Raw genomic sequence first — 25,286 nt, 5'->3', positions numbered from 1 at the left:
AGGTTGACAACTGAATGAAGACCTTCCCATGGAGTCACTCTTTCCACACCCTCTGTGAGAAAGAGAAGATCATGGTCTAATTTGAGGTTTCCCTAAAAGCAGACTCAGAAACAAAGGTTTGGGTCTCAGTAGTTTATTTAGAAGGTGATTCCTGGAAGCTCTGGCAAGGGAGCTAGGAAGCGAGGTAGTGGAAGAAAGAAAGCTTGTGGAGAGTGTGTGGGAAATCGGGCTGCCTCCTGGCAAGAAAACATGCCAGCCTTGCCCTGCTTATTCCCTCATGGAATAAGCAGTACGTGTGGTGCCTGGGCTTGGGTGCTGCTTCAGAAATTCACGTTCAGTGAATGAGAGCACACCCTCTGTGGTGCTTCCTGGTGACACCAAAGTTCATATTAAACAGCCAGGCCACCTGCTGGTGGTGACATCAACATAAGAATTTTAAAGGTTGCACCAGAGATGTGCTTTTCCCAGAAATTTCTCTGTATTTATAGAACACTATTCTGAGGCCCTCAAAAGAATTCTCAGCTGTGGCTCAGTTCTTTGGTCCTCAGTGAGATGAAATTGGAAGCTAAAATATTCAGTGTGGCATTCCCATGTGCACTATTAACATTCACCAGTAATTATCAGTATTAATGTTTCATTATGGATAATACTATGTGACAACAAGTCGGGTTTAATACCTGTTTGACCTTGACACACTGTTATCATGAGTCAAGGTCAAATCCAGTCCTGTTTTACAAACAAGCTCAGGCCCTCTAAGAGGTGCAGAAGACCTCAAAGCAGATGAAGCAGCTAAGCTGTGTTGCTTGTTCACACTTACAAAGTTCTTCTTGGTAAGTGTCAGAGACACTCAGTAGTGGGAAGTGGTTGATGGTTAAACAGCCTCGACATCAAGTCATACCCAACATGTTATGGGCTGCATTTTGTTTCCCTCCAAACTCACATGTGACTGATATGGTGGACTTCCCAGGTGTCACTAGTGGTAAAGAACCTGCCTACCAATGCAGGAGACTCGAGTTCGATCCCTGGGTCGGGAAGATCCCATGGAGGATTCTTGCCTGGAGACTCCCATGGACAGGGGAGCCTGGCGGGCTCCTTCTATACATTCACAAAGAGTCGGACATGACTGAAGCAACTTAGCAGGCATGCACGCAAGGTTAACACGTGAAGATACAGGAGGACATGCTTACTTGCAAGCAGAAGAAATCAAGCCTGCCCACACCTTAACCTTGAAGTTCTAGCCTCCAGGACTGTGAGAAAGTCAATTTCTATTGTTTAAATCACCCAGGCTGTGGTTCTTTGTTATGGCAGCCCCAGGAAACAAGTACACACTGTCTGTGTTAATAGGAAGGGACAGAAGCTGCTCACTGGCTCCCTCAGCTCAGGGACACCCAGCGTCTATCCCCCCGCTCTCCACCAAGCTAGGAGGCAAGGTCATTTGGGGCAAATCTAGTTCCAGAGTCGGCCCTCCCCAGACAGAGGGCTGCATCTTGCATCTTCACTCCCTGCTGTGTAGGCGCATCCTTTCCCCCAAGTTTTTGCACTTTTTTTTTTGGTCTATTTTGTCTAACTTTTTCTGTTTTGTCTTATTTTGTCTACTGTTTAGAAAATGCAGAATTTCTGATTAGCAGGGGCCTTCTGCTTCTAAGACATCATTTAAAGACCTTTGCGTCTAATTACATTAAACTGCTGAGTGGACTGCAGGAGTAATGCATTTCAGAATCAATGAGCAGATAACTTCTATTTCTAGAAGCTTATATGGAGAGTAGTATCTAGTCCTTACCCTCTTAGAGTGTTTTAGCAATCCATTATAGGACTGTATTTCAACCATCACAAAGCAAATCTCTCTGCTCGAAGGCCACACAGCAGCTGCTGACTCCCTTCTTGAGACCTTGTTACTGATTCTTGCTGGAATAACGGGGCTCAGTTATGGCTGGAGTGGATGGGTAGACGCAGGGTAAGCCCCACGAGCTCTTAATAGAAAATGGGTTTGTCCCCTTGGACAGAAGATAGATGAGGTGGGATCCATACCGTGTAAGAACCTCATAGTCAGTGTTAGAAGTTTGAGAAATGCTTTTTTTTTTTTTTTTAAACTTTAGTTGCATTTCATTAGTAAATCTTAAAATCTACCGGTCAGTAGGCATAAATTACTCTAATGTCTGGGATGTATTTTGGTTTTTTTGCAAATCATTGTGCTAGGCTGCGAGATCCCCAAAATCAGTAGAGTCCTTTGGTCTCTATCTTCAGATAAAACACATGAACAGATAAGAACACAAAGGAATATGTTTCACTGCAGCAAGGACGAAAGAGTGGAGGTTAACCAGAACTGAGTGATAGCAGACCGTAATCATTAAGGGATTGTGTCAAAACAGCTGCCTTTCTCATCAGAGTGGAAAGCAGTGCAGGCGATGCCCAGGCCCTCATGCCTGGAACTTGCACACCCCTCAGTTCTGCATCCCGGGAGCCTGCCTTGCCTCACCCTCGTCCTTGCTCCGTGACATAGCGCAATTAAATTTCACTTCCTCATAACCCAGCATTGCAGAAGCTAAATCAAGTTGTTTCTGTTTTTAAAAGAATTGTGACACCACTTTCCCCCATTATTTGACAAAAACACAAAAATGAATTTCTTCTTCTTGATTTTTATTTCATCATGTTCTACCTCATTCCACAAAATGTTGGCATAGCCATTGTTCAAAATTCTGCTTTCACAAACGTTTTGTAAACCCTTCCCACAGTATTTGACTTCTAAGATTTTTTTTTTTTCTGGTTTATGAGGTATCTAATTCATTTGTTAAACAAATCAAAAAGTTCTGTACAGGTGTCCACCAATTCAATTATAAAACATACCTTTCAGGCCTCCCACTCCTATTGACCATTGGTGTCATCTGGAGCATCCACTATTACCTGAACCCCTCCAGCCTATGACTTTGATGACTAGAATGCTTTAATATTATGATTTTCTTTAAAATATCTTTATATAAGTACCAGAGTGTATCTGTGTGTGTATTTGTGTGACTTGATCTTTTCTTTTTGTGTGTGGGTCTTTAACTTTTTGCTGTGCTGTGTCTTCATGGTTGCGTGCGCTATTCTCTAGCTGCAGTAAGAGGGGGCTTCCCTCTAGTTGCAGTGAGAAGGGGCTACTCTCTAGTTGAGGTGTGCAGGCTTCTCATTGCCATAGCTTCTCTTGTTGACTCTAGGTCTTGCAGGCTTCAGTAGTTGCAGCACGTGGGCTCAATAGTTGCGGCTCCCATGCTCTAGAACACAGGCTCAGTAGTTGTGGGACAGAGGCTCTGTGTTGCTTCCCAGCATGTGGCATCTTCCTGGACCAGAGATTGAACCCATGTCTCCTGTATTGGCAGGCAGATTCCTTACCACTGAGCCACCAGGGACGCCCGTGACTTGATTTTTAATAGCTTGTTTTTTTAAAGTGGTTTTAGGTTCACATAAAATACAGAGAATTCCCTTGTCCTTCCTGCCCCCACAGAAACACAGCCTCCTCCTCTTTCAACATAAGATTTTTCATCAAGATTCAAACTCTGCGTTTTGTTAAAGGTTCCTTATCTTTAAAACCATCCCTTTGATAATGTTGTTACTCAAAATTAACAGCATAAGTACCAAAGATTAGTGGAATTTTAAAACGGTAATTAAAAATGTGTGTTAGTCGCTCAGTCATGTCTGACTCTTTGCAACTCCATGGACTGTAGCCTGTCCATGGAATTCTCCAAGCAAGAATACTGGGGTGGGTTGCCATTTCCTACTCCAAATTAAAAATAATTTATGTATTAATTTTTTACTGCCTTACATTCGTATAATGTAGTCATATTTTCTTCCAGTACAAGTATTATTGGTTCTTAAAATGTAATAAAATGTCCTAGAGATCAGAGAAGTAACTGGAACATCTACTAAGTGCATCTAAAGGCAGTTCATCTTTGTTGATCCTATTGATACTCTATGCCTGAAAGAGTCTTGTGATTTCCAGATGCTTCATCATCTGAACAGACTTCAGCCTGGAAGAAGAACAGCTGTTATCACTGGTACCAATAGCCTGGGAGTCTTTAAATGGCCTCTCCCTAAGCAGGACTGGAGCCCCTTCCTTAGGGCGAGGGGTTGACTTCACTGGGATGCCAAGCAGGCAGCAATGCATCAGTGCAAAGGAAGGACAGTTGACAGGGAGATATCTCAGTTTGCGAAAGCAATGGTTGCACTACTCTGATTACATGGAACCTCAATCCACAGGCCTAATTTTAGGAGATGTGAGACCAAAATGCAGTTGAGTGAAGTGAACTAAAAGTAGCCCCCTGCTTTATTCTGTTATAATTCACTTCCTCAAATGATGGGCCTGAGATCCATTTAAGCAGAATTCTTTCCCTGTCATAATTGTCATAAAGATGTTTTGATGATTATTAAGAACAATGAAAGTCTACATTTCCTCTTGATTCATTGCAGCTGTCATGACCTTCTGTCTATTTCCACTCTCCTGTAGAATTGCTGGCATTCAGTGAAACAGATGCTACAGTATTTTTAAGGGAGGGTTTGAGGTGGCCCCATTTTATTAAAAATATACAAGGAGTGTCTTTAATGAGTATATTGTATGAGTCACACTTGGGTGCCCTGGCAGGCCCCTTTTGTGATTCTCAGGACAAAAATAGTTGTTTTATTTTAAATTCACACTGCATTTTCAGATTAAATAACAAATTTTATTTTAGTGAATTTGGGGGAGTGTTTATTATATAAGGCATTGTGCTGAACCCTGGCAGGGTTGATTAAGATGTAATTTCTGCCTAAAGGGACTTCAACGGATAGGACAGATGCACCTCAAAATGTGAAACATGGGACTTCCCTGATGGTCCAGTGGCTAAGACTCAGAGCTCCTGATGCAGGGGGCCTGGGTTCAATCCCTGGCCAGGGAACTAGATCCCACATGCCACAGCTAAGAGTTCACATGCTGCAACTAAGACCCAGCACAGTCAAATAAATGTTTTTTTAAATGATATGAAACATATGATCTCAGCAACTGGCATCAGAATTTTTCTTAAGGAGAGACCTGTCTTTGGGGACGTCCCTTTATAGCCTGTAAAGAGGTGGGATGGGGCGTGGAACTTGAGGGCAGGAATGAAGCAGAATAAGAATGACTAGAGTGACTGAACCACAACACGAGGAGCGAGGGGAAGAATTGCTTTGTTCCTAAGAGGCTGAGCAGAGGGAAGATGCAGTCAAGAAGGCAGTGAGAGAGAGGAACCAGAACACTGATTTGAGTGGGGGACTCTGAGCCAGTGAATCCTCCTGTATTGAAATGATGGGCGACCATATGAGGCCCAGGGGTATCCAGTGCTCAATGCGGAGTTCCTGCCTGGAATCTGGAAGCAAGCGTGCCCATGAGGCATACACGGCCTTGAAACTGTAGAACTCTTTGGGAGGCTTTGAGAGTCCCAAGGGCTTCAAGAATGGCTCTGAGCCAGTCTCCTCTAGATCTCCAGGACTCAGGAAACCTCAGCCAATATCTGCATATCTGGGTTAAACTTCTAAAATGTATGACTATTATACAGGAGGTAAATGCAAGGAATTAATTCTGACTTGGTTTCATCTAGGCGTCTCTGGAAGAGGCTTTATAGCTACACCATGAAAGATAGATGAAAGTGATTTTTTTTTAAAGAAAGGCTCCTTTTTTAATTAATTTATTCCTTTTCTATATTTTTTGGCTGTGCTGGGTCTTTGTTGCTTTGCATGGGCTTTCTCTAGTTGTGACAAGTGGGGGTAACTCTTCATTGTGGTGATCAGCCCTCTGATTGCAGTGGCTTCTCTTGTTACAGAGCACAGGCTCTAGGCACTTGGGCTTCAGTAGTTGTGATGCATGGGCTTAGTTGCTCCGTGGCATGTGGAATCTTCCTGGACCAGGAATCAAACCATCCCCTACATTGACAGGTGGATTTTTATCCACTGCACCACCAGGAAAGTCCCAAGATGAATGTGATTTTGACTGACAGAGTTGGAAGAAAGGGGCATATCATCCAGAAGGAGGGCATGAGTCTTGAACTTGAGATAACAAGTGTGTGACCAATACAGGGGAAGGAGAACTGGGCCAGGTGGCTGGGATGTAAAATGTGTGGGGTAGAAGGTTGAAGCATGGACTGTAGTCAGTGCTCACAATCTGTATTTCAGAGTCAACAGGGGAGGCCATGTGCTGAAAACCCTGCATTTTCCCCTGCACCCAGCAGGGAGGTATGAAAGGAGAGAGTAGGGGGCCTATGCTAGGAAAGAAAGAGGTGGACCAGCAGGCTTGGCCCACACAGGCTTCTGTGTTACCTGAAGAGGGAGTTTCAGGTACAGGCTCTTTGCAGTGGAGGGTATCAGCCTCACAGCATAGAGTTACCCTAAGCAGTTTCCATTTTAAGTGCTCTCCGCCCTCCCCCTGCCAAGACGACTGCTGGATCACGTTTAATGCAGTAATCAGACTGTTCTCAGGCTCCATCAGTGAGCCTTGGCTGTCCTTTCTGGCCCTGGCAAAGGCCTAGCACTTAGCTCCTTGGGCCCTAGCCCCTCTCATTTTCTTTCCCGCCTCCCTTCCTTTTTCTTCTGATGCCCTTCCCTGCCCCTTGCTTTCTACTCTGGCTGTCATACTCTGTTTGATGCAACATCTGTTGTGGTCCCCAGCCAGAAGGCAGGGGGCCCACAACTGCAGGCCTTCCATGTGTTCTGGGTGTTCGCCCTTCACAATTTTCCTGAGTGATGTCATTAGTAAGATGCAGCATGGTGGATGAGAGACCCTGAATTGCCTGGGCTCACCTCTCAGCTCTCTTCTTATTAGTGGCAGAGAGCCTGCTTCCTCTCCAGGCCTCATCTGCAAACTGGACATAATACTCATAACTAGTACCTCCATCATGGGATTGTCCAAATGCCCTATAAATGAATTAATATACGTACACTACTTGGAGGACTTCCCTGGTAGCTCAGCTGGCAAAGAATCCACGTGCAATTCAGGAGAGACCCAGGTTCAATTCCTGGGTTGGGAAGATCCCCTGGAGAAGAGATAGGCTACCCACTCCAGTATTCTTGGATTTCCCTGGTGGCTCAAACAGTAAAGAATTTGCCTGCAATGTGGGGGACCTGGGTTTGATCCCTGGGTTGGGAAAAATCCCCTGGAGGAGGGCATGGCAACCCACTCCAGTATTCTTGCCTGGAGAATCCCATGGACAAAGGAGCCTTGGCAGGCTATAGTCCATGCGGTCTCAAAGAGTTGGACACGACTGAGTGACTAAGCACAGCACAGTACTTGGAACAGTGCCCAGAACACACATATACCTTCCCGTTTTGAGTTATTGCTGTTGCTGTCACCCTTTGCATGTTGCAGTTTCCTTACCCAGACTCCAAAATCACCTCTGTGTACAGTAAAGGATAGCAACCAGATCTCAGTGGAAGCTGATTATTTCAAATGAAAGAGAGGAAGGAGTCACAGGTTTAAAGTTTTGATGAATGGGAGAAAAGTTTTAACAGAAACAGAAATGTTGGGAGGGATGAGCTGGAATTGCCCACAATAGTGTTATTTCTTTGGCTACCTGATATGAAGAGCTTACTCATTGGAAAAGACCCTGATGCTTGGTTTGGAAAGACTGAAGGCAGGAGGAGAAGGGGATGACACAGGATGAGATGCTTGGATGGCATCACCGACCCAATGGACATGGGTTTGAGCAAATTCCAGGAGATAGTGAACGACAGGAAAGCCTGGCATGCTACAGTCCATGGGTTCGCAAAGAATCAAACACAACTGAGTGACTGGACAACAATATATTATCTCACTAGCTTGCAAATTTGCTGGGATGGGAACATGTTTCTTTTTAGTAATAATTTTTGACTAAAATAAATAGAAGATATGAAACCTCAACCAGTTTTTAAGACATTGTTCCAACTATGTATTATGTATTTCTTAGCAATTCCTAGTATCAGGCCCTAGACAACCAATGCTGGGCTCTTTTTTGAGTTTACAAGGTTGTTCTTCCAACATAGGTTTTAAAATCAGGTTTTCTTATAATTTAAATTTTAGTCTTAAAAGCCAGGGAATATTTGCATCATCAAATAAGAGAGAATGGTGCTGAATGAATCCCCATTTCTTGGGACAAAGTGACCAAAGGATAAAGGTATGAAAACAGTTTGAAACACCAGGACTGTGATATAACCTCAAAGGCAGTGACTTCTCTTACCGTACCTGCATGTTTTGTTGGAGCAGACAAATGTCAAAAACCCAGGGGCTTGAAGTTTATACAGAGTTCATTTCAACAAAATACTGATAATTTGCTCTCAGTTTTGTTTTGTATTTTTTTTAAGTTGGATATGCTGGTACTAAAAGAGGAACATTTATTTTTTGCATGCTAAAAGTTTCCACTCAAAAATAAGAGGAAAAACAATGCATAATATAAAAGCTGTAGTATTTGGCAAGAATTACAAATGATATGCTTTGGAGGGGGTGTGGATCATATAAGGAAAAGACTAGCTGAAGAAGTTTTGAATAAAAGATCTTGTAAAGGAAACAGTTTTTGATGTAGAGCTAATTGGGCTTCCCTGGTGGCTCAGACAGTAAAGAATCTGCCTGCAATGCAGGAGACCAGGGTTCCATCCCTGGGTCAAGAAGATCCCCTGGAGAAGGGCTTGGCTACTACTCCAGTATTCTTGCCTGGAGAATCCCATGGACAGAGGAGCATGGTGGGTTACAGTTCATGGGGTCACAATAAGTCAGACACGACTCAGTAACTAACACTTTCACTTTTCACTTAAGGGAGAAGTAAAAGTTGGGGCAAGCATAGAGTGCTGAGACAATGGGAGCATTCCCATAAGAGGCAGAAGCTTGAACACAAGCTTGAAAGTATAGTTCAAAGATAGGGAGGACTGCCACACAGTGGAGCTGCTTTATAACACCAGTGTGGGTAGGAAAATGTTGGCATTTGCAGGTAAACTCAGCATACGAAATGCAGTCAAGCCCAGTGGGTGATATTGATGAGGACTTTGACTTTTTTTACTCCAAAGGAAATGGAAAACCCTTGCAGGTTTTGAGCAGAGTCACCTGATCTGGCAGGAGCACTGCAAAGGGTAAGCATGTTGTTCTAGGAACAAAACAGAGCTCTTTATCCGGCCTTCCAGGATCAGGAGGCTTCCTGGAAAATAGCCAAGAGACAAGTGTGAAAAGAGCAGAGAGATTAGCTCAAGCTAAGGTCCAGAGGTGAGCTCCAGCATGGAAGGAAAGGTTGGGGCTGGTCACTTGGTTGGGCCTTGTGCAATGCGAAGGGATTTGAACTTGATCCTGAGGGCAGTGGGGAGCCAGCAAAGGGTTTCATGGACATGGTAAGTGACATGTCCCTTATACAGACCACTCGGGTGGCTGTGCAGAGGAGGGCAAGACAGGAGGCAGGAAGACCAGCTGAGGGAATCTGGAAGTGCCTGAATTAATACTGGTGGCCTGCATTAAGTCAGTATCGACGGAGAAAAGGAGCCCGATTCTAGAGTCATCACCAGGAGTTTGTGATGCAGTGGCTGTTGAGAATGAGGAAGAGAGAAGGGTCTGAGATGGCCTCTAGGTCCTTGGGCATGGAGATAGCTGCCAGCATATGGTGACCAAATTGATGCCCCTGGATGAGATGACTTTGACAGATGGAGCTTCTTGTGGACATAGAGAATAGGCCCAGACTTCCCTATCACCTATAGCCATAATGAATGAGTCCAAACTCTGCTTCACCTCCTGATAAGGATATGATGCTGTGGGAAGCAGCTCTGTATTCCAGGTAACAGTCCTGGGTCTGTAGACAGGTGTTTAATAAACCAGAAAAGGAGGATAGAAAGTCCATTTTTAATTGGATACAGTATCTGAACTTCTGAAAATGAGAAATAAAACTGTTAGATCTCAAAATGCCTCATTATGTAACAGCCTGGCTTGTGCACATTTGGGGTACAGGGAACAGCGTGTCAGGCCTGACAGGGGAGAGTTCCCGTTCTCTGAAAATATTTCCTGTCTCTCTGTTGGATCTCAGGCTCTCTCTTCTACATAAAGACTGTAGCGGCAGGAGGAAACAAATGCCAGTTCTGGCTGTTCTTGGAATTCAGATTTAGTAAAGAAATGCAAGTATGCAGGCTACTGATCCCTGTCTGCCCCCAAGTATAGAGAAGGCAAGGGGCGGCTGAGAGCTGGGCTAAGAAACAAACTGTGCACCTGGATGCCTTGAGTGCTAATTTGAGTTTAACAGCCCCATTGGAGAAGTCACCTTTAGGAGACTGCAAGGCTGGAATCGTACTGCATTGATTGGGTTAAGATCATCTTTGAGACAAACAACCTGCTAGATTTTGATTAGTGTTTCTCACAGAAACCGCTATCAATCAAGCAGATGTAGTAATGACACAGGGAAGCAGGGTCACAAGTAGCAGGTCAACATTCATTTCACTCCATTTGGGCTGGACCGCCATCCTCCTCTCTCAAACTATACTGAACCCTGATCAACTCATTTGCTGGAATGACAAATAGATATGCAAACGCTCTTGTAATTTATCAAGACAGGACAGATACCTCATTGTCCTTGGCCCACTTAGTACTGTTCTAATCTTCCTGGTTTACTTCAGTTTTTCAGCCTGTATTTGGAAAGGCCATAGTCTAATTTGCATTACTCTTCTACCACTTTGCATCTTTTTAGGATTTGGGCTATTCCATGGGAAGCTTGCTTTAGAAAAACTGAAGCTTTGTGTGGAACTCACAAATTGTCACACTCAATAACAGTGTTAAGAAAGAACAGGAGCAAACGTTGAAATGATAGCTCAGTTCCTTGTTTTGTACGTAGTAGGGGCAGGCAAGCCTGTTGGGTATGTTTGCCATAGAAAAAGTGTTCAGAAGTGACTCTCTCACTCAATTTTTTTAGTGAAGTTGCCAATAAGCAGGATTTACATAGAGTAAAAGACCCAGTGAATATATGAAAATTTTCTCTGTCCTGTTTCTGTATCCAGTAACCACAGTAACCAGACCTCTTAGGCTTGATTTTTAAGAAAGCAAATTACGAATGAACTGTTAATAAATATTGTAGGTGGAGTAGAAACACCCACCACAGCAAAATATTGTCTTCAGTGTGCAGATGAATATGTCCTTAGATGTCCTTTTGTACAAAACCAATTGAGCTGTGGTCCCCTTAGCTATGAAGTTATTCGCTCTTTCCTACCTCACAAAAGACTGAGGATAACTTTATTAATACCAGGTGAGGGAGCGCCCTCTAGTGGAAGATCATCAGGGCAGACAGTCAGTTCAGTTCCTTTCAGTTGCTCAGTCATGTCTTTGCGACCCCATGGACTGCAGCACGCCAGGCTTCCCTGTCCATCACCACCTCTCAGAGTTTACTCAAACTCATGTCCATTGAGCCGGTGATGCCATCCAACCATCTCATCCTCTGTTGTCCCCTTCTCCCACCTTCAATCTTTCCCAGCATCAGGGGCTTTTCAAATGAGTCAGTTCTTCGCATCAGGTGACCAAAGTATTGGAGTTTCAGCTTCAGCATCAGTCCTTCCAATGAATATTCAAGACTGATCTCCTTTAGGATGGACTGCTTGGATCTCCTTGCAGTCCAGGGAACTCTCAAGAGTCTTCTCCAACACCACAGTTCGAAAGCATCAATTCTTCCATGCTCAGCTTTTTTTATAGTCCTACTCTCACATCCATATGTGACTACTGGAAAAACCATAGCTTTGACTATATGGATCTTTGCTGGCAGACAGTGGCACAGGGGGGAAAGGCAGCAAAGAAATTCTTCTTTGGGGCTTTGCAGGTGGCGCTAGTGGTAAAGAATCCACCTGCCAATGCAGGAGGTCCAGGAGATGTGAGTTGGATCCCTGGGTCAGGAAGATCCCCTGGAGGAGGAAATGGCAACCCACTCTAGTATTCTTGCCTGGAGAATCCCATGGACAGAGGAGCCTGTGGGCTACAGTGGGGTCACAGAGTTGGACACGACTAAGCACATACACACACACATACACACAGACACAGAAGGATGTTGAAACATGATGGGACCTGTCATACCCTCCAGCTGATTTGGAAGATGTTTATCAACAAGTCTGTCATGTGGATTTGACAAGAATGTACTGAGGCTTGTGCTCAGTAAAAATGCAAATTCACATCTTTATTCGAGGGCTTCCCTGATGGCCAGCTCAGTGGTGGGGAATCCACCTGCCAATGCAGGAGACACAGGTTCAATCCCTGATCCAGGAAGACCCCACATGCCGTAGATGAACTGTGCCACAACTATTGAGCTTGTGCTCTAGAGCCCAGGAGCCGCAACTAATGAACTCATGTGCTGCAACTACTGAAGCCCACAATCCCTAGAGCTCCTGCTGTTTAACAAGAGAAGCCACTGCCCTGAGAAGCCTGCACACTGCAACCAGAGAGTAGCCCCCACTCTCTGCAACTAGAGAAAAGCCTGAGAAGCAATGAAGACCTAGTATAATCCCCCCAAAATCATATCCCAAGGATGTACTGTGTTCTTCATGGCACTCACCTTTAAAGCTTGGGATGGGCAAGGTTAAGGAATGGGGGGTGCGTTTGGGTAATCAGTTTAAAGGTGGTAAGATGAACACCCACACCCCCACTCAGGAATTGTTAGAGACATGGTTCCCGTTGCTTCTTTTAACAGAAGAATGCAATTCATTGTATTGTTTATCTTGTAACTAGAAAGAAAGTTACAAACACTTTCACCCCATAATCCTGCAACTGTAATGCTAGATTTATACAAAATGTTCATACTTCTCTTGGCTAGGGTCATGATATTTCTCTTTGCCTTTTATTCCTGTTACTAATTGTTTCTAAATACAAGAGTAAACTTTATAAATCTTAAAATTTTGAAGTTTACAATGACTTGTGGGCTAATGGTCTATAGAGAAAGAGTTTAAAGATCCTCTTGTGTGGGAAATATCCTACTGTACATGTGCATTTGTACATATATTCATTAAAAATGTGTATTGTCAGGACTGGGACCTCTGGCTCACAGCTCAGTTGACCATCATCAGTGAGCTCTTCCCAAGAGGTCAAAAGCCTGTTTCCAGGCAACAAGAAACTGACTTTGAAGCTTGTGCCCTTCAAAGCCTGTGTAAGATGCATCACCTGGGCCATGGAGTCAGCCGGTGAAAATGCGGACTCGGCACCTTTTAACTAAAACCGCAATTGCCTTCATTTCCAGTCTGTGACACTGGAGAGTCTCTGGTTGTCCTTTTTGGCAAATGGCCCTGTGGAGAAAATGGCTATTGCAAGAGCTCGTATAAGTTCTGTCTGTCCCTCAAGGACCATCTAAGGTCTCCTGTCTTCCTCAAAGCCTGCTGAGCCTGATAAATATATCCTTTCTGAACTCTTGGAGTCTTCTTCTCTGTGCGACTCACGTGGACCCTCAGTCATATGTTGTGCATGAGTGTACTGTCTCCCTGGTACCTGCTTATGCCCTTGAGAGCAAGACCAGTGTGTTATGCATCCTGGGTTTAGTTCATTCACACGGATTCATTCATTCATCCAGTAAACAGTTTTTGAGCCTATCTAGGGCAATGGCAAGCCACTCCAGTACTATTGCCTAGAAAATCCCATGGATGGAGGAACCTGGTAGGCTGCAGTCCGTGGGATCGCTAGGGGTCGGACACGACTGAGCGACTTCACTTTCACTTTCACACATTGGAGAAGGAAATGGCAACCCACTCCAGTGTTCTTACCTGGAGAATCCCAGGGACGGGGGAGCCTGGTGGGCTTCTGTCTATGGGGTCACACAGAGTCGGACACGACTGAAGTGACTTAGCAGCAGCAGCAGCAGGGCCAAGTTTTACTCTCTAGAGAGGTATTAGTGAACAAAATGAACAAGATCTCTTTCCTAAGAGAGTCTTGTGGGGGTAGCGAATCTGCAACTCATAACCACAATTGGAAGTTTTCCACAAGGAATGGTAAGTATAAATGTATACACTGTGACAAACTTACAGGGGATAAAAGGAATATGGTGCCTTAAGAGAGAACCCTGGGTAGCCTTATTTAGGTTCCGTTCCGTTCCGTTCCGTTCAGTCGCTCAGTCGTGTCCGACTCTTTGCGACCCCGTGGACTGTAGCCTACCAGGCTTCTCCGTCCGTAGGGGCCAGAAAAGACCTCCAAAGTGATGTTTAAGCTGAAAACCAAAGACATGGTATTCCCCATACCGCAGGTGCTAGAAAGTATTTCTCACCCTGAGAAATGTTTAACCAGATCTTAGGTCATGTAATATAAACCTTCTAACTGTGGAGGGTCCTCCTGGCTGTCTTCTAGCGTGACCCACCCTCCCTTATTTGCCACCAACCTGTGTATGTTCTTTCTGCTGCTCCCTGGTTCTGATAGCCCATGGAGACCCCGCTGTATCAGCATAAGCTATAGTGGAAGTTACTTGCAGAGGTTATTCTCATGAACATGTTTACAAAGCATTTTCACAGTCCAGAGAATACTTGCCCTAACTACAGCACCATGCCCTTGATCTCTGTAGCGCTTCAAAATAAAAAGCATGTAGCCTTTGGAATTCAGCAGATCTGGGTTAGGACCTCGCCCTGTGACCGGGAAGAGATTTTATAGTCCTTTCTCACCTGTAAGATGAGGGCAAACTCACTTGAAACTCACAAGATTTTGTGAGAATTAAAGTCACACACTCAGACACAGAGAAGAAAGCAGTCACTAAACTTTCATTGCCATCTCCTGCATTTCTTTCTTTCTGAATGGGGGACCTGGGGACACCAGGCAGGGTAATTATTCAGAACCTGAGAGCCAGAGTCAGGAACACACAGCCAGAAGCCCAGAGAAGTGGGTGGGGCTCACCTATGAGGAGGAAAAGGGGCCATGAATTAGGGCTCTTTAAGATTATGGGAGTTTCAGCACAAGAAAGAATCTGTTCTGGGTCCCCAGGGAGAAGGATGTGAGCAGGGCAGGAGGTAAGCCTCCCGCAAGATCTAAGACCCCTAGATAACTGCACTGGTGAGAGTGATGCAGGGGAGAGCAAACAGGGAAGGCAGAGAGTATGGGAGGGGAAACTTAGCTCAGATAGGACATACGGCTTACCTGCAAATGTTATATGTAATTATAATCAAATCCCTCTTATTCCCTTACAGATAAGTGCAGATGCTTCCAGCCTGAGAAAGGCAGATCCCAAAGGTCGGAGTGCACTGTTGGCTGACATCCAGCAAGGGACTCGCCTCCGAAAAGTCACACAGATCAATGACCGCAGTGCCCCGCAGATCGAGGGTAAGTGAGCATCCGGCCTGCTAAGAGCCAAGGGCAGGCCATGTGAGGCTCAGCCAGATACTCCTGGCTTGCTCAGGACAGGGCCACAGGTGCTAATCAGGACACACATCTGGCCACCTCAGACCTGCTCAGTGTACAGTCTACATGGGTGAGAGAATCAGAGCTACCTTTCCTGATCTGATGATGATGTTTAGCATATCTACCATCAACTTTCAAATGCTTTAAAAAAAAAAAACTTCATGGTAAAATAATTATTTTAATTGTTTTAAAATACACACAATATAAAACTCACCATTTTGAAGTGTCCAATTCAGTGGCATTTATATATTCAGTGTTGTTTCAGCCATCACCCCTGTCTAGTTTGAGACCATTTCCATCACACCAATAGGAAAGCTATACCCATTAGCTAGTGGAGGTGATGGAATTCCAGCTGAGTTATTTCAAATCCTAAAAGATGCTGTTAAAGTGCTGCACTCAATATGCCAGCAAATTTGGAAAACTCAGCAGTGGCCACAGGAATGGAAAAGGTCAGCTTTCATTCCAATCCCAAAGAAAGGCAATGCCAAAGAATGTTCAAACTGCTGCACAATTGCACTCTGACATGCTAGCAAAGTAATGCTGAAAATTCTCCAAGCGAGGCTGTAACAGTAGGTGAACCAATAACTTTCAGGTGTTCAAGCTAGATTTAGAAAAGGCAGAGGAACCAGAGATCAAATTGCCCATATCTGTTGGATCATAGAAAAAGCAAGAGAATTCCAAAAAAACATCTACTTCTGCTTTATTGACTATGCTAAAGCCTTTAACTGTGTGGATCACAACAAACTGTATAAAATTCTCAAAGAGATGGGAATTCCAGACCACCTTACCAGCCTCCTGAGAATTCTGTATGCAGGTTAAGAAACAACACCTAGAACCAGACATGGAAAAATGGACTGGTTCCAAATTGGGAAAGGAGTACGTCAAGGCTGTATATTGTCACCCTGCTTATTTAACTTCTATGCAGAGTGTATCATGTGAAATGCTGGGCTGGATGAAGCACAAACTAGAATCAAGATTGCCAGGAGAAATATCAATAACCTCAGATATGCAGATGACACCCGCTTATGGCAGAAAGTGAAGAGGAACTAAAGAGCCTCTTGATGAAAGTGAAAGAGGAGAGTGAAAAAGCTGGCTTAAAACCCAACATTCAAAAAATGAAGATCATGGCACCTGGTCCCATCACTTCATGGCAAATAGATGGGAAAACAATGGAAACAGTGAGAGACTATTTTCTTGGGCTCTAAAATCACTGCAGATGGTGACTGTAGCCATGAAATTAAAAGACACTTACTCCTTGGAAGAAACACTATGACCATCCTAGACAGCATATTAAAAAGCAGAGACATTACTTGGCCAGCAAAGGTCGATATAGTCAAAGCTATGATTTCTCCAGTAGTCATGTATGCATGTGAGAGTTGGACCATAAAGAAGGCTGAGCACTGAAGAATTGACACTTTTGAACTGTATTGGAGAAGACTCTTGAGAGTCCCTTGGACTGCAAGAAGATTGAACCAGTCAATCCTAAAGGAAATCAACAGTGAATATTCATTGGAAGGACTGATGCTGAAGCTGAAACTCCAATACTTTGGTCACCTGATGAGAAGAACTGACTCACTGGAAAAGACCCTGATGCTGGGAAAGATTGAAGGCAGGAGGAGAAGAGGATGACAGAGGATGTGATGGTTGGATGGCATCACTGACTGTATGGACATGAATTTGAGCAATCTCCAGGAGCTGGTGATGGACAGGAAAGCCTGGCGTGCTGCAGTCCATGGGGTCGCAAAGAGTCAGACATGAATGAGCGACTAAACTGAACTGAACTGAAGATTTGAGCGTATGGATGTTCCATGATGTATTTATCCATTGTGAAGTAACATTTAAAGATCACTTATGTGTGTCAACATAATCCTCCAATTGAATGAGCAAAAAATTCAAGTCTCAACCCTAACAAATGCAAAGATTTTATTTTCCATAAGGAAAAATATTTCTGCCAAATTCTCTCACAGGATCACATGACTATAAGTTTCTATGTCTTCTAGAGTATGATGGAGTAAAAGGAGCCTTGTTCCTGCCATCAGATGACCCATTGTTGAGTTGATTCTGCCACCGTGCACATCAGGGAACCTCTCTGAGACTCAGTTTGCTCATCTGCAAAATGGGGGGAGATAATAATACCTGCTGTCTCTTTTGGTCAAGATTGTTGAAGGCTGAAATAGTATATACAGTGAAAGAAAGTGAACACGAAAGTTGCTCAGTTATGTCCAACTCTTTGTGACCCCATGGACTATATAGTCCATGGATTTCTCTAGCCCTGAATACTGGAGTGGGTAGCCTTTCCCTTCTCAAGGGGATCTTCCCAACCCAGGGATCGAACCCAGGTCTCCCACATTGCAGGTGGATTCTTTACCAGCTGAGCCACAAGGGAAGCCCACTATATACAAAGTATGGCACAAACCAGTACAATATTATAAAGTAATTAGCCTCCAGTTAAAATAAATAAATTTTTAAAAAAGAAAACAAAAGTTAAAAAAAAAGAAATATATTTAAATATAAGGTATTATTATGGCTCCATATTTTTGCAATGATACATGATGGTAATTCTCAAAGATAGTCCTAAAATATAATTGTATCTAATATCTGTAATTATATATGTTAATGTACATGAATAGGCAAATTATTTTAAGAAACATTTTCAGCATTAATTACAATAAAAATTAGTTCTGGCTAGACCCACCATCTAATTAGTTAAGCCTAACTCAATGGACATGAATTTGAGCAAACTCTGGGAGCCAGTGGAGGACAGAGGAGCCTGGCATGCTGCAGTCCATGGGATCACAAAGAATTGGACATGACTTAGTGACTGAAGAACAACAAAAAAGTTAACAGATCAATTCATTTTATTGGGACACTCATTTCTTTATCATTCTAGTAAAGATGTAATGTTCAATGTTAATACTAGGAATAATCTGGCCACATTCCTCCACCAGTAGGCACTTTGCCCCAATTTCTCTGTGCATATTAGCCTCAGGCTGTGAACATTGTCTGCCAGAAATTCTTGTAAGCTCAATGTCTTCTCATTTTATGTAGTTGCTAATCACACACATCTGGAAGGCTGGAATTAGTGACATCTCTCAGGAGCTCATGAGCTTTCTTTCCCATAGGAAAAAAAAAAAAAGTGCAGGGAAGAGCACTAGGCCCAGGGAGTGGGAGCTGGGGAGACAGAGAATGAAAATGCCAAAGAAGAAATCACTGCAGACCTTTACTTCCTGCTTGCAAATCCTGGACCAGGCTCTGTGGACCAGAAGTTAAAATTATTGCCTAAATTAAATCTATGGGTTTTCTTCATCTAGTCCTCCCACACAGAGAAGGCAATGGCAAGCCACTCCAGTACTCTTGCCTAGAAAATCCCATGGACGGAGGAGCCTGGTAGGCTGCAGTCCGTGGGGTCGCTAAGGGTCGGACACGACTGAGCGACTTCACTTTCACTTTCACACATTGGAGAAGGAAATGGCTACCCACTCCAGTGTTCTTGCCTGGAGAATCCCAGGGACGGGGGAGCCTGGTGGGCTGCCGTCTATGGGGTCACACAGAGTCGGACACGACTGAAGTGACTTAGCAGCAGCAGCAGTCCTCCCACAACAGTCAAGTGAAAATGGGGTCAGCTCTTTACCTACAGTGTTTGGGTTTTCTAATTTAAAAGGTGACATCTACTAAATGGTCTTCCCAGGTGGCTCAGTGGTAAAGAATCTGCCTGCCAATGCAGGAGATGCAGGGTCAGTCCCTGGGTTGGGAAGAGTCCCTGGAAGAGGAAATGGCAACCCACTCCAGTATTCTTGCCTGAAAAAATCCAATGGCAGAGGAGCCTGGCAGGCTACAGTTCATGGGATTACAAAGAGTCCACAGACTGAGCGTGCACACACATCTACTAAATGGCAGTATAGAGATGCCTTTGTTTTGATCCTTTTGCAGAGTGGTTACTACTGATGGGTCTTTGGTAGCCTGGAGAGGGTGGCAGGCAGGCAGGGGCACAAGGCAGGGGTTCTTGAGAAAGACGTTGAGTAACAGAAGGGTAACACTGGTGTGGGGAGAAGGGAAGGCTGCCACGGGCTGTGTTAGACCATGGCCAGGGTGAGAGCTAGCCACTCAGCTCTACTCACAGGTCCAAATCTACTTGCCTCCTCTCTCTACAGGTTCTAAAGGAACCAGCAAAGAAGGAGGAGGTCCTGCAAATTCTCGAGGGGGGAGCACACCTCCAGCCCTGGGAGATCTGTTTGCTGGTGGCTTTCCAGTTTTACGACCGGCAGGCCAGAGGGATGCGGCAGGTAAGGAAGAGTTCAAATTGGCTACCTTTGACTCTTAGCTCCTTGCCTTGCGGAACCAATAGGGCAGTCCTCACCTGCCCATAAGTGACATGTTTAGAGTGAATAGTCGTGTGGTAGGAGATCACCTCTTTGGAAGCGTAAGTACTGGAAGTTTTCAAAACACAAAACTGTTTCTAAGGGATCTTTGAAATCCTCATCCTGTTTAAATCATCCCATTGTAATCACTGAAGAAGGAGTTGCAATGGTGTGATCATGGCCCACACTGCAAAGTGTGGATGTAAATCACTATAGAAGGTCTTCGTGACGTCACTGTGGACTCACTGGCAGTGGTGAGTTGTGATGGGTCTCTAGCATCATGTCTGTTAGGTGTTGCTATGTAACAAACCCTAAACATCACTGGCTTGTCTAGAATGTGTAATGAGACTTCCATGCAATACAAGGTCTCCTGGAAACATACACAAATGGAAGGAGGAAGACATATTTCATCTTTTGATAAACACCCAGGCTCAAAAGCTGATTCCTTTCATGTCAACAAAGCCCCCTTGATGCTCTCAAACTGGCCTTTCCCTGCGACTTCATGTCTGCTCTTGTGTTTCTAGCTGGATTTCTAGGGGTTGCATTCATGTGATGAAGGAAAACCTTTACTTGGTGCTCACTCTCGGAGCCCTCTCTGCTGTCTGGTTTCCTCGCCAGAGCTGATTCTGACTCCTGTGGGTCTCCCCTTGAACTCTTGCTGCTCAGCTCTCTGCTTCATCCCAGAATGGGCATGCACATAAGCTGGGCAAGGATTTATGCTGTCCATGCTTCTGCTGCTCACATGATGATACAAACAGGTTTACCCATCTCTCATTAGGTTGGCCATTTAGTAAGTAGAGGCTCCTGTACTTTAACTGACCCACTTTAAGGGTTTTGGAATCTCAGATACATGGTGCTCTCAGACACTTAAAAACTTTAGTTATTCAGGGATTGATTCTGCTACTCAAACTTGTTACCTCTTTAAAGTCATCTGGCTGTTGGGTACAGAGGGAGGCCTTGCCTTGTCTGGAGGGCTGCCTAGGTCCTCCGTCTTCATCCCTGTGGACTACTGAAAGCAGGCTGGAGCACTTGGAGGCAGGAATCTCTGAGGCTGACACCTACCCTGGACCTCATAGAAAATGTCTCATGCTGGAATCGCAGGTGGTAGATCCTGACCCTGAAAAGGCCAGGTGGGGACCTCCTGTTCCTGGTCATGGACAGTCAGTCATTCTGGCAATGCTTGCCTTAGCACCCTGGTGGAACCAAGTCCTCCAGGGTGGATGCATATGTGCAAGGATATTATCTCCTCCACAGCCATCTAAAAGAAAATTTCAATAGAGGAATAGTGACAGTTCTACCCTGCCTCCAGAAGAGCATTCCACAGTTGAGACTCATGTAATGAGTCATGTGTCCAGGTGGCTGTCACATTATAGCCAGAGTAGGGTCATCCATTTGGAAAGCCAGAGTTACTGTGGTCCTGCTCACTTAGTTTCAGCCCCAGAGTCACTTCTTCCACGCCCTTCCGTAACTGGCCTGACTTTTGGCACCAAGTACTTTTACACCCGGTTTGGTAAACACACTGGAGACTCAGGGACTGAAACGCTCAGAACCACCAACAGCTGCTGGCATTATAATTTGATATGAAACCTGTGTTTCCTATTCTGCAGAACCAGGAAGCTGAAGGTGTGAGAAGCAAATATTTTCTAGTGGTTTCCAAATATTTTCATAGAGGTTATAAAATATACAGGTGCTGGAATAGGAAAAAAGTATGCCCCAAAATTCCTTTTAGAGAAAGTGTATTTATTTGGAAGAAATGTCTTAATATGCCTCCTGAGTGGAGAGTGATACTCCAAGGACATATTTAAGGGACTACAGAACTTTTGTGCAGTAAACAAGGAGAGGGACTTTTTTCTCTTTGAAGTGACAGAGGGAAAAAAGGGTAAGAAGCGGCAAGTAGGGTGAAAGGGTATGCAAAGAGTGAGGAGGCCCCAACCAGGGAGCACCGTCCACCTGAGTCTTCCATGACATCCACCAAACACAAATACTTACTGTGAGCAAGTTGTTGTTGCTGTTGGCATTGGATTTAAAGAGGCATTGGATTTCAAGTTGGGGTTGATGTTGTGAAGGATATACAGGGTAAGAAAGCCAGGAGATCAGGAGACAGCCAGCTGCTTAGAAATGGGCAAAAGCCCTTGGGAAAGGGATCTTTGAGTTCCCAGAGGGTATGGAACAGGGAGGTTCAAGGTCATTGGACCTGGATCCCCACGGCAGGGTGTATTCCCACTGACTTTCCAATCACCTAGTATATTCAGGGAATCTTGAATCTCCTCTCAAATCAGAAACAAAGTCCATGTTCACAAAATGCTGGAGTGAGGAAAACCTCCCTCATCAGGAGCTTCTGGTTGGTACACCCGCAGATGCGGGCTGACTGGCCTAAAGAATAACAGGGTGAGGGTGAGGGGGCCTTGAGAGGAGAAGGGGTGAAGGAGGTCAGGGCAGCCCTGCATCCTGGTCAGAGGGTGGAGGTGCGATGCCACAGGGAGCTGGTGCCACCGCAGCAGTCCGGCAGCTCCAGCTGGGCTTGCCTCGCAGGAGGACAGTGTGTTTCTTCAGGCCAGGGCCTTGGGCTGGCCCTCTTGTGTGACAGCCGCTACACCTGCAGCCTCCAGTGGACACGCGGGAAAAGAATGACCCCCGTGCGGTTCGCTGAGGTCGTGCTGGACGGAGCCCCTCACTGTGGCGCACGCCCCGCTGAGCTAACCCAGAATTCTTGCGCTTTCAGGTGGCAAGACCTGCCCGGGCCCTGGCTCCCGAGCGCCTTCTCCACGGCTTCCCACCAAGACTGTCAGCGGCCCGTTCAACCCCCCGGCGTCTCCCAGGCTAGGCAACGCCTCCGAGGGGCACAGCGCGGCCAGGGCGGTCCCTCCGCGCCCCAGCGTGCCCGCGCCGCCGCCCCCAACCCCGCCGCCGCCGCCGCCCCCGCCCCTGCCCCCGGCCTCCCCCGTCAAAGCTCCGCTGGTGTCCCCACCTGGCCCACCGACCAAAGGGAGCCCCCCGCCGGTTCCACCGCCTCTGCTCTGCACGCCGCCCCCGCCGCCCCCGCCACTCCCGCCACCCCCGGCCTTGGGTCCCAGTGACAAGGCAGCGAAGCCTCAGCTAGCCCCCTTGCACCTCCCGCCCATCCCGCCCCCGCTCCCTCTCCTCCCTCCTTGTGGGCACCCCGGGCTCAATGCGGATGTTGCCAGCCCGGCCCAAGATGTGCGGGAGCCTCCCGCCCCACCGCCCCCGCCACCTCCACTCCCCCTTTACGCCTCATGCACCCCCAGATCCTCTTTGCCTGCGCCCCCTTTGCCAAGTGCTAACAGCAGCAGTGAAGTCCCACCCCCGCTTCCTCCCAAGTCCCCCAGCTTCCAGGCCCAGCCACCCAAGCCCAGCGGGCAGGCCTTGCCGGCGCCACCCGCCCCTCCGGGATCTCAGCCATTCCTGCAGAAGAAGAGGCCGGGCCGAGGCCCCGGTAAGCACTGCTGTTCTGGTCCAGGGTGGTCGTGTCGGAGGATCATTTTTTTTTGACTGTTGGCAGCAGCTCTGGAGGTGCTTAAGGACAGTCCCAGAGGTCTGCACTTGTGGCCCACTTGGGAAAACCTCAGGACATCTTAACTCTGAATTTTGTTTTAGATCAGACCTGTTCAGTGCCTGTGGAGCACAAGAAAAACTTGTTTTATATGACTTTATGCTGAGGTGTTCAGGTTAGAGACAGGAAACCGGGGTAAGGGAGGCTGGAAGACTTGTCCAAGATGGTGCAGACCGCAAGCTAAGGATTCTGGCCTTAATCACCTTGCCATGACTAGCTGTGTGACCCAGGGCGGTTCCTCAGCCTCTTTGTGCTTCCTTTTCATGTGTGAAATGGGCATAGCAATAATTCTCCCCTCATGGAGTTGTCAGAACAGTGAGATCTAGAAAATTCTATTTGTTTTTACTATCACCATTCCCCAGGTTGGGACAGCTATAAGTGCAATTGTTTCCAGAACCAGCTCTCCTGTGTAATTTTTGTCTGAGTTATTACAGTCCGGCTTCCAGCCAGGATTTTCATCGATCCTGAGTAGATTAGTTTAGCATTCTGCCATATTTTTGGCAGGTTCTCCAGCTGACTCAGGAAAACTGAGGATCCATATTTTCAGCCAAACTTGAAAAATAATCCCTTCACATTTCCAGCAGAGATTATCCAGATTGAATACACATGCTCCATGACTATGATTTCCATGAAGTAATGAGGCTTCAGTCACCTTCGGTGTCCTTCTAAATGGAAAGCACACTACACATTCACACACACACATACACACATGCATGCGAGTCTTTGCGACGCTATAGACTGTAGCCCCCCAGGCTCCTCTGTCCATGGGGATTCTCCAGGCATGAGTACTGGAGTGGGTTGCCATGCCCTCCTCCACAGGATCTTCCTGACCCAGGAATCGAACTCACATCTCTTGCAGTTCCTGTGTTGCCGGCAGATTCTTTACCACTGAGCTATAGGGGAAGCACCACACACACACACATACACACTCATAAATATATGCACACACTCATCAAACCCCACATCCACACACATAGCCTAACATATCCACAGTTATACACACAGGCTCATATTCCTTGATTTTTCAGAAAAAAATTTTTTTGAGAAGACATTCTTGTTATTAATTGAAGTATAATTGATTTACAATGTTATATTAATTTCAGGTATACAACGTAGTAAGTCTATACTTTTATAGAGAATACTTCATTTAAAGTTACTATAAGATATTGGCTATGTTCCCTGAGCTGAACATTACATCATTGTGTCTTATTTAGTTTATACTTTGTACCTTGTAGTGGGTACCTCTTAATCCCTTTCCCCTATCTTGCCCTGCCCCCATCCCTCCATACTAGTAACTGCCAGTTTACTACAAAGATAATTTTTATCTTTTATTTACAAAGATAATTCTCTTATCTTTTTTTTTAACAAAGATAATTCTCTGTATCTTTGAATCTGCAGAAAATCTTTTGATGCAGAAACTTTCTTAAATATATATCCTTGAATTAAAAATAATGCAAGCTCATTGTACAGCAAATAGAAAAAAATGAAATCACCCATAACATCACCCAGAAGTAAAATCTATCATATTTGGATGTGTTTCTTTTTTTTCTTAACATACCTCCATATTTACATGGTTAATACGATTTTGTATATACTATTTTCTATTCTGTTTTTATTTAATATAATATCAAAAGCAATTTTGATATAATTTGATATTTGTGAAATTGTTAAAATGTATCTATAAGCATATTAATATGATAATTGATATGTACCATATATCTAGTGTTAAGATATTTAAGTTGATTCCATTTTTTGTTATTATAAATAATATTACAGGAGATACATTTAAAGCAATTGTAGTCTACATTTTAGATTTTTTTTTTAAAAGGATAAGTTCCTGAAAGGGAGTTCCTGGTACAAAAAGCAAGGATATTTTTAAGGTTTTTGATCACAAGAGATAAGATTTTAATCATTCTCAACTGACTGATCATCATGTCCAGCAATAGTACTAGTGAGCTCCTTCTGAGGCTCATGATTCCTAAATGTTGAAGATAGGGTGAAAAAAATCAGTGCTTTAGATTCAGAGAGATCCGAGTTCAAA

The 25,286-nt window shown here is 45.0% G+C and overlaps 1 protein-coding gene across 2 annotated transcripts in view; it reads left to right on the top strand.

Annotated features, from left to right (window-relative positions):
- The window catches only part of WIPF3 (WAS/WASL interacting protein family member 3), an 83,548-nt gene that overhangs the window by 38,564 nt on the left and 19,698 nt on the right, over positions 1-25,286 (top strand). For both annotated transcript variants that reach the window (XM_055420946.2, XM_055420945.2), the window contains exons 3-5: positions 15,106-15,238; positions 19,468-19,599; positions 22,397-23,128. In XM_055420946.2, coding sequence (XP_055276921.2) covers positions 15,106-15,238; positions 19,468-19,599; positions 22,397-23,128 — 997 coding nt within the window. The remainder of the gene's footprint in view (positions 1-15,105; positions 15,239-19,467; positions 19,600-22,396; positions 23,129-25,286) is intronic.

This window comes from Moschus berezovskii, chromosome 3 (genome assembly GCF_049115385.1).
Source record: "Moschus berezovskii isolate FMDL1 chromosome 3, NW_MosBer_1.0, whole genome shotgun sequence".
Taxonomy (NCBI): Eukaryota; Metazoa; Chordata; class Mammalia; order Artiodactyla; family Moschidae; genus Moschus; species Moschus berezovskii.
The sequence above is the reverse complement of the archived record's forward strand: the minus strand, read 5'-3'. Positions and strand labels throughout refer to the sequence as shown.